At 32.4% G+C, this 10,557-nt stretch overlaps 1 protein-coding gene across 1 annotated transcript; it reads left to right on the top strand.

Annotated features, from left to right (window-relative positions):
• Positions 1 to 2,875: 2,875 nt before the first annotated feature.
• LOC129890208 (uncharacterized) lies at positions 2,876 to 4,624 on the top strand. The gene is made up of 4 exons (XM_055965774.1): positions 2,876 to 3,180; positions 3,267 to 3,369; positions 4,024 to 4,185; positions 4,276 to 4,624. Exons 1-4 carry the CDS (start codon positions 2,921 to 2,923, stop codon positions 4,420 to 4,422), a joined length of 672 nt encoding a protein of 223 aa, XP_055821749.1. The 5' UTR covers positions 2,876 to 2,920; the 3' UTR covers positions 4,423 to 4,624.
• The last annotated feature ends 5,933 nt before the right edge of the window (positions 4,625 to 10,557 follow it).

Genomic DNA, 10,557 nt, shown 5'->3' with positions numbered 1-10,557 from the left:
GTTAGGGGTGTACATAAGTCGGTTTGGTTTGGTTTTTCATTAAAAAATAATTAATTCAATTATGTCGGTTTATTAAACTTATAAACCAAATCAAACCAATCTAATGTCGGTTTTATCGGTTTCGGTTTTAGTCGGTTCTTCCGGTGTTCTCGGTTTTTTGGTTTTTTTACTATTAACACCATGATTGAAAATTAGATTAAATTGAAGAGGTTGTTCCCTTGATCGTGTGATTTAATGCCGCACTTGAAGTTCTCAATTGAAGGTTGCTCCATTGATCGTGTGATTATATTGCTTAATGACATCTCAAAGACACTTGAATAAATAAAATCAAGAAAAATAAGATGTACAATGTCATCTTCAAGACATGTCTTAAGAAAACAAATCAAAAACTCACGAAAACATACAACACATGTCAATTTTTTAGTCATATTACAAGCCAAAATATGAAATAATATATGTAAACATTGAAAGTTATAAACTAATTTTAAAAAATACTTACAAAGCATATTATAATAAATATTCTATTGTGTATAAGAAAAATGAAATTATATATGTATTATGTCGGTTTGGTTTGGATTCAGTTTGACTTTTTTTCTATTAATACCAAACCAAATCAACAATGATTGATTTATTTTTTTCAACGCCAAACCAATCAAACCAAATCACAAGTTGACTTTTTTTGTCGGTTTGATTTGGTTCGACAGTTCGATTTGACTTGACGGTTTGACTTGTATACCACTAATCATAGTAATATAATTTGTTTTAACAAGTTACCCACACAATTATTTTTATAAAAGAGGTGTTCAAATTAACTTGCGTCAAATTTAGATTTTTTCAATATCTATTATCACTTACTAAACGCATTCAATAACTATATAATATTTATTTCGTTTTCCTAAACACCTTCTCAAATTTCTCCCAAAAGTCTCTTAAGGACATGAAAAGTACCATTTAAGAATACTATGCTTGTTTCAACTTATTTGATTTCGTTATTTATTTCGATTGGGTGATATCATATTTGTTGAAAATATCTAGTTATGAAGCTTAAATATTAATTGCAAAGGTGTTTGAAGATTATTTGAGATGAATTTCAGGTTAAAATTCGAGGTTGAAGATGACTCAATCTATGTGTTTCCCACTATATCCCGTATGTATCCTCATGTATATATAAATTTATTCTCACTGTATATTATATCATGTATATCTGTGTATATTCATCAAAAATTGTTTTTTGGTATGTTATGAAAATCCATGTGTTATATACTGATATACATGATATATAATGTGATATAAACATATACAATATGATATTTGCATATCATGCGTTTTCTAGGTTTGATTTTTTTCACTCCAAATCATCTTTAATCTTAACTTGACTAAAAATTTACCAAATGCTGATAGTTATGTATTCTTGATGACATGTTGCTAAGAAGGCAAACAGAGTAGCTTTTCCAAAAAAAAAAAAACACTTATTTATTTAGATTACCTTCATAAAGAAATGAATTTTGAATCTAACCTAAATGTGAACTTTACTTCAAGAAGTGAGAATTGTCCAAATCATATTAAAAAAATCCCTTCCTTAAACCATAGATGCAGGATTCCCACATCCACAATCGAACATTTGGTGCGTGGACAATTTTAATAAAAAAAATGAATATCGAAAAATAAGAAATGGAATGGATCTAACTTAAACTTAAAAACTAGCTCAAAAAATAAAAATTGCCCAAATTCTATTAAAAACATCACTCATCTCTTAAAAAAGAGATAATCTTTTCAAATAGAAAAGCAATTCTAACAAAGTTTTTTCAACAGAACATGACCTTTTTCAAAAGTTGGTTATACTTAACGTCAACTTTTTGTCATCAAGTTTTAGCGTTTTCGTTACGTTTGGCCTACTTTTTGTCTATCATCGTCATTGCCACTATCTTTTGCTTATCCATCATACTATATAGCGGAGCCAAAGTTAATTTTTGAATTTAAAATTTTAAAATTTTAAAATTTTAAAACTTAAAATAACGGCATCAAATATTAGTAAAGAATTTTAAATTTAATTTCGCTATACATATTTAGCGATTTAGAACTAAAATTACGACCAAATTTGTACTTTGGCTTCTAGCTTCGGCACTCCTAAGAAATGACTATTGCATCTAACTGATTAATCAGGATTGTTCAAAATCATATAAGGAGAATAAAAACTTATTATTCAATACAAAAAAGTTAATCGATATTCATGATATATACATGTGAAAAAAATCATAGCGTCTAATTTAAATCTTAAAACAATTGAATTATATTCTTTCTTATAATTAGATAGATGTTGGCACTATAATTAAAATCAACAATTTTCATCAACTGTTGGGAAAACGCGGACAAACACAAAAATATAAATGGTCAAAATAATAGAAATGAAATGGAAAAAATAATGACACCAAGAATTTTACGTGAAAATCCTAATAAGGAAAAAAATCATGGATCAAAAGGAGCAACTCATGTTACTATAGTAAGAAATTTTATACCGTATAGTCATGAGTACAATACTAAAAATGATTACCACATATTCAAAATGAATAACACTTTTTTGATTACCATCTTACAAAAATATCATTCACACTTTATTTTTTTTCACAAATTATTTTCTTATAATTTATAAAATATCTCACAACTTAAATATTTTTTTCTACGTCTATGAATTGGATGTATAAAAGGAGAAGCTGAAGAGTTTCTATCAACTTTGCCTACCAATCTTTGCCGGCAAAGTTCGGCGGTCATTCCTAACCAAACAGAAGAGATTGAAATTGGCGCGGACCCACCGAAATCATTATCACCTCTTTAACTTCTTTTTTTTTCTTTCACATCACTTCTTAATATAAAGTCCAAAAAAATCTGAAAAATACACAGAGTTAAATATCTATTGCAAGAAATGGAGCTTTGGAAAATCCAGTACTGTAATTCTGTTTTACTAGTAATATTTATTGGTTTTGCGAGTGCTCAAGTTACAATTCCGTCTAAACAAGACGGGTTTTGGTACCAGAACAGAATTGCGAAAGAAGAGTCTATATTAATTGAGGCTTTCTTTGATCCGGTGTGCCCTGACAGTCGAGATTCATGGCCACCTCTCAAGCTAGCTCTCCAACACTACGGTTCTCGTATCTCTCTCGTTGTTCATCCGTTCCCTTTACCGTACGTATGCTCATTTCTCAATTTCATTTAAAACTTTAGTCTAGCTTATTGATAGTCATCTTATTTTTTTTCTAATTAATTTGCAGGTATCATGACAATGCATTTATTTCATCGCGAGCTTTGCACATTATTAATAAGTTGAATACTTCTGCTACATACAAATTACTAGAATCTTTCTTTGATCAACAGGTATAAATCTATTTGTACGTTGTCTTATCATGCATTTCTGTAAGAGAGTGTTTTACCGTTTGAACATGTGACGACCTCCACAAGGCTGGTTACATGAAAATAATTTTACCTGTTACGCTAAGGCTTCTTTTCTGCAAAACTATGTTACCAAGATTTGACAATTCACTGATTAACTGATCTATATTTTAAAAGAAAGATCTTACAAACTCTGCTTTGAAGTTTGACATGCTTATACTATCTTGATAATGTTATATGTTGAAAAAAACTTTATGGAATTTTGAAAATCAAGCAAGACTAATATACAAATACTCAGTCGTGGAATCAGCTACTAATGCTTGTTTCAGGATAGGCTGTCTACGTTACATCCTTTGGGTGCATTCCCTCTCCATATCCTGTATGAACGCAAATTGCTTCATGCATCCAGTTGTCCTTTTTCAGGCTTTACAAGAATCTAATAGAAAACTAGGCCATTGATTGTTCATCATTCATGACAAAACTATAACTATGAAAGAACATGAATTAGTTGAATTCACAACTTACACAGAGTACTACTTATCAAATTGTACGCGAAAAACGTTCTTCTGTAACAAATTATGTTACTAGACATATATTTTATATATATAGTTTTGGCTTTAATTGTGCCTGGTTGAACAGGACAAATTTTATGGCAAAGCAACTTTCAACTTGTCCAAAGCATCTGTTGTAGATGAAATTGTAAAATTTACATCCAATGCAATTGGGAATTCGAATTATGCTGCTGTAAAGGCTGGATTTACTGACCCCAAAACTGATCAAGCAACAAGAATTTCCTTCAAGGTATGCTAATTAAGCTCAATTACCCTATACATTGTGTGTATATCTTTCACCTATGCCAAAACTTACATTTGTGTATACATATTTTGGCAGTATGGTTGTGTGAAAGGCGTATATGGAACGCCTTTTTTCTTCGTAAACGGGTTTCCTCTGCCTGATGCTGGGTCACCAATGGACTACAAAGCATGGAGAAAAATAATGGATCCATTGTTTGCACCAGCAGGACAATTGAAGAACTGAAAGTTTGCATTTTTCGTTACGATACACCCTTGTGGCCCAGCACAGAGCGGAAGCTTAGTTCATCGGTCTCTCCTTTTTTTAATCATCGACCTTTTAAGTACCTAGTTGCATTTGTACTCTCATTCACCTGAAGACTGAGCTAGAGAGACAAATTTTCATCTCTTATGTTTACAGATATAATGAAAATAATTTATTGCTTCTATATTTATAGCTTATGGTTACAAAAAAAATGAAAATACTAATCTTATAATGGTAAATGTTATTTCTCTGTAAACTGATCAAGTATAAATGCTCTTGAACACTAAACGTTATGATAATAGGCATAAAGACATGATTAGTTTCACAAATCTCACCACATTGAGTATAGTAATTTTTTTTAAAAAACCAACAGATGTTATAAATTAACTAACTTGACAATTTTATAAAGGAAGAAGAACAAGAGAATATGTATATAGAAAGTATTAATAGAGAGAGTAGTAATATAGAGAGAGTAATAGTAATTCTTTCTTTTATGTGTTTGTGTGTTTTTACATTGAAGTTTAAGGCTATATTTATAGCCATATTTACAAGTGGAGGAAAATATTAATGGGCATTTTACCCACTTAAAAAGTAAATGGACTATCCACCATTTTAAGTGGACAACCATTTTACTTGGTTGATATTACTTGGTTGATATTACTTGGTTGATAATACTCCCCCTTGGATGTCCACGAGAAATGTGCCTCGTTAAAACCTTATTAGGAAAAACCCAGTGGGAAAAAGCCTAATGAAGGAAAAAGAGTACACATATCTGATAATACGCCTTGAGTGCTGCCTCATTAAAAACTTTATCAGGAAAACCCAGTGGGATAAAACCTTGACTAAGGGAAAAAGAGTACAGCGCGTATTTTGCTCTCCCTAATGAAAATATCACTTAATATCTCGAAGACGACGCATTCCAATTTTGTATCTCATTTTCTCAAAGGTTGATGTTGGCAATGCTTTGGTGAACATATCCGCCAAATTGTCACTTGAACGAATTTGTTGGACATCTATTTCACCCTTCTTTTGAAGATCATGAGTGAAAAAGAATTTTGGTGAAATATGTTTTGTTCTGTATCCTTTGATGTATCCTCCCTTCAGTTGAGCTATACATGCAGCATTGTCTTCATACAATATTGTTGGAGCGTCTTTTGTCAAAGAAAGACCACATGTTTCTTGAATGTGTTCAGTTATTGATCTTAACCAAACACATTCTCGACTTGCTTCATGAATGGCTATTATCTCTGCATGATTTGAGGAAGTGGCAACCATAGTTTGCTTTGTTGAACGCCATGATATAGCTGTACCACCACATGTAAATAAATAGCCTGTTTGCGATCGACCTTTATGGGGATCAGATAAATATTCCGCATCTGCATAACCAATCAATTGTGACGTGGAATCATTTGAGTAAAACAATCCCATATCAATGGTACCTCGAAGGTATCTGAATATATGCTTAATTCCATTCCAGTGTCTGCGTGTTGGTGAAGAACTAAATCTTGCTAACAAGTTTACTGAGAAAGCTATATCTGGTCTAGAATTGTTGGCAAGATACATTAATGCACCAATTGCACTAAGGTATGGTATTTCAGCACCAATAAGTTCTTCATCATTTTCATAAGGCCGAAACGGATCTGTATTAATATCAAGAGATCTCACAACCATTGGAGTACTCAATGGGTGTGCTTTATCCATATAAAATCTCTTTAAAATATTTTCAGTATATGTTGACTGATGGACAAATATCCCATTTGTAAAATGTTCAATTTGTAGACCAAGACAAAATTTTGTCTTTCCAAGATCTTTCATTTCAAACTCCTTTTTCAGGCATTTTACTGCCTTTGAAAGTTCTTCTGGAGTTTCAATAATATTTAAATCATCAACATATACTGTTATTATGACAAATTCAGATCCAGACCTTCTCATAAAGACACAAGGGCAAATTGGATCATTTTTATATCCTTCTTTTAGCAAATATTCGCTAAGACGATTGTACCACATTCGCCCTGATTGTTTCAACCCGTACAAGGATTTTTGAAGTTTTATTGAGCAATTTTCTCGAGAATCCTTGTATGCTTCAGGCACTTTGAACCCTTCGGGAATTTTCATAAAAATGTCGTGGTCCAATGAGCCATATAAATAGGCAGTGACCACGTCCATTAACTGCATTTCAAGCTTTTCATGAACTGCCAAATTCATTAGATACCTGAAAGTAATTGCATCCACCACAGGGGAATATGTTTCCATATAGTCAATGCCAGGTCTTTGCGAAAAACCTTGGGCTACAAGTCGTGCTTTATATCTTACGACTTCACCCTTTTCATTTCGTTTACGCACAAAAACCCATTTGTGCCCTACTGGCTTGACACCTTCAGGTGTTCGAACTATTGATCCGAAAACTTCACGTTTTTCAAGTGAAGTTAACTCTGCTTGAATTGCATCCTTCCATCTTGGCCAATCATTTCTCTGTCTGCATTCATCGACAGATTTTGGTTCAAGATCCTTATCTTGTTGCATTATTTCAATGGCAACATTATAAGCAAAAATATTATCGACCACAATATTATTTCGGTTCCACCGTTTTCCTGTCGAGACATAACTTATTGAGATTTCTTCATTCTCATTATTTTCAGGTACTTGGACCTCCTCGGTGGTATCACCATTTGTTGTGTCTCTGGGCTCTTCTTGAGCACTCGCCTCCAAATTATGATCATCTTGATCATTCATTCCTTTCCTTTTTCGAGGATTTTTATCTTTGGAACCAAATGGTCTTCCACGTTTTAAGCGTGGTCTAGATTCATTTGCCTGAATAAGTTATCCTACCGGGACATCAACTCGAACTTGAGCATTAGCAGCTGGGATATGCGATTTAGTAACCCGTGGAAGGTTAGTAAATGCATCCGGCAGTTGATTTGCAATATTCTGCAAATAAATCATCTTTTGAACTTCTTGCTCACATTGATTTGTTCGAGGATCTAAATGAGATAGTGACAATGAATTCCAATCTATCTCATTTTTCATCTGCTTATGTTCTCCCCCTAATGTTGGGTATACTGATTCATCAAAATGACAATCAGCAAATCTTGCCGTAAATAAATCTCCAGTCATAGGTTCCAGATATTTTATAATAGAAGGAGATTCATACCCAACATATATTCCCAACCTTCTTTGGGGACCCATCTTTGTGCGATGCGGTGGAGCAATTGGGACATATACCGCACACCCAAATATTCTAAGATGGGATATATTTGGCTCCCTTCCAAACGCCAACTGTAATGGGGAAAATTCATGATAATTTGTTGGCCTTACGCGCACAAGTGCTGCTGCATGCAAAATAGCATGCCCCCATACTGAAATAGGAAGTTTTGTCCTCATTAGCAATGGTCTAGCTATCCATTGGAGGCGTTTAATCAATGATTCTGCTAGACCATTTTGTGTATGTACATGAGCGACCGGATGCTCAACTTTTATTCCAATCGACATACAATAATCATTAAATGTTTGAGATGTGAATTCACCAGCATTATCAAGACGAATTGTCTTTATGCATAATCTGGAAATTGTGCTCTTAACCTTATAATTTGAGCTAACAATCTCGCAAAAGCCATGTTGCGAGTTGATAATAAGCATACATGTGACCATCTTGTAGATGCATCTATCAAGACCATATAATATTTGAATGGTCCACATGAAGGGTGAATTGGCCCACATATATCACCCTGTATACGTTCCAGAAACGCAGGGGATTCAATCCCAACCTTAGTTGCTGATGGTTTGATAATCAGTTTTCCTTGGGAAGAAGAATTTTCTGATTCTTCAAAGTGTGTCCATGTGAATTCTCAATAATTCTGCGCATCATATTATAACCGGGATGGCCCAACCGGTCATGCCAAATGATAAAATCATTAGAATCAGTAAACCTTTTGTTTACAATGGCATGTGATTCAACAGTACCAATATTTGTATGGTACAACCCAGAAGAAAGTGCAGGTAATTTTTCGTGCACAATTTTCTTTTCCATATTTATTGTAGTAATATAAAGGTATTCAACCTTTCCTTCATTTGCAGTCTCAATATGATAGCCATTTTGGCGAATAACCTTGAAACTTAACAAGTTTCTTTGAGACTTACTACAATATAATGCATTATCAATTACCAATATCGTTCCTCCAGGTAGTAATAAGGCTGTTTTTCCAGAGCCTTCAATTAATTTTGTACTATCAGATATTGTATTGACATAGGCCTTTTTCATAATCAAATGACAAAAATATTTCTTTTCTTTTAATATCGTATGAGTTGTGGCACTATCCAAAATGCACATATCTCCATTATTCATCTTGAATCCAATTGAAGACTGATAAATTTATTTATCTTCATAAAATAAAAATGCATTGTAAGAAATAAAATAAGTAACAATTTTGCTAGAAAAACATAAGTCCCTTTTTTTTAAAAGTTAAATTATGGTAATTTAGAATTTAAAAAATTATATGATTCAATTATGATGAATGTTACAATAATTTAGTTTATGGAATTGTATACTTATTAACCTTAAATAAATATTATACACAAGTATTAAAAACAAATATAAAATATTATAAAACATTAATATAATATTATTCATCATGTATAGATAATTTGTTTATTTGACAAAAATAATACAATCATTATATATTATTAATGTCTAAAACATTAACAAGAATAAATAGTTATTATAATGACATTAAATAAGGCGAATATTATTTTTAGTAACAATATGATATTAAGATTAAATAATAGCACACTAATAGTAATTAATTACAACATTGTAAAATAGCACAATGTAATAAATAATATACAATTATCATAAAAATGTAACCTTGATTATTATTTTTTTTTCTTCAAATACATAAACGTAAAAACACAATAATTCAAAGTACATGATAACATATTGAAAAACATAAAATTAAACATCAATTAAGATCCTTAAAAAAATCTTCAACCTCCAAATGAGTAATATCATTGAGGTCATTAAAATCATCATCCCTTAAGGCCATATTTGCTTCAATATTATCATTATTCAAAGGCCTTGCCTCAACATTATTTTCGAACGCCAAGTGTGACTCTATCCGAGCATTAGAAGAAGAGGCACCACTTCTATTTGCCTTTCTTTTAAAAGAATTTTGATAAAGTCTTACAAAATGCTCAGGCGTCCGACATTCATTTTTCCAGTGGCCTTTCATGCCACAACGATGACAGTTACTTTTTGAAGGGCCATTTTGAGAACTGATATTGTTCTCCCTTTTATGTTGACCACCACCACGACGATTATTATATCGTCCTCTGCCATTGCCACGCCCACGCACATTATTATGACCTTGATATTTATTATGTCTTCTTTCAGACTGGCCATGTGCTTTTACCATATTTGCCTCCGGTAACGGAGCAGTTCCAGTGGGACGGGCTTCATGATTTTTCATTAAAAGGGCATTATGTTGTTCAGCCACCAGAAGGCATGATATCAATTCAGAGTATTTTTTAAAACCCTTTTCACGGTATTGCTGCTGTAATATTACATTAGAGGCATGAAAAGTAGTTAGTGTCTTTTCTAACATGTCCTCATCATTTATATTTTTCCCACATAATTTTAATTGGGAAGTTATTCTAAATACAGCAGAATTATACTCAATTACGGTTTTAAAATCTTGAAACCGTAAGTGCATCCACTCATAACGAGCCCTTGGCAATACCGTTGCCCTGAGGTGGTCATACCTCCCTTTTAAGTCTTTCCACAATTCAAGTGGATCTTTCACTGTCAAGTATTCCATTTTTAGGCTTTCATCTAGATGATGACGAAGGAAAATCATAGCCTTTGCTTTATCCTGACTTGATGCTGTATTTCCTTCAATTATAGCATCACCAAGACCCTTAGCGGTAAGGTGAATTTCAGCATCAAGTACCCATGACAAATAATTTTTACCAGAAATATCAAGTGCCACAAATTCCAATTTTGACAAGTTTGACATGATGAAAATTAATTTGAAAGTAACAAAGATAACTTAAAAATTAAATTTCTTTAGTAGATATACCTGATATAGAAGTTAATTTTCTGAAAAATTAGAGCTTCGTGCTGTT

Source organism: Solanum dulcamara, chromosome 1, assembly GCF_947179165.1.
Source record: "Solanum dulcamara chromosome 1, daSolDulc1.2, whole genome shotgun sequence".
In the NCBI taxonomy this organism is placed as follows: domain Eukaryota; kingdom Viridiplantae; phylum Streptophyta; class Magnoliopsida; order Solanales; family Solanaceae; genus Solanum; species Solanum dulcamara.
The sequence above is the reverse complement of the archived record's forward strand: the minus strand, read 5'-3'. Positions and strand labels throughout refer to the sequence as shown.

Bases quoted from the DNA above. Each gene is read 5' to 3' on its own strand.
- LOC129890208 (XM_055965774.1), top strand. From the start codon at position 2,921: ATGGAGCTTTGGAAAATCCAGTACTGTAATTCTGTTTTACTAGTAATA. The intron at 3,181-3,266 runs GTACGTATGCTC...ATTAATTTGCAG, and splicing joins GTTCATCCGTTCCCTTTACC to GTATCATGACAATGCATTTA. The intron at 4,186-4,275 runs GTATGCTAATTA...ATATTTTGGCAG, and splicing joins CAACAAGAATTTCCTTCAAG to TATGGTTGTGTGAAAGGCGT.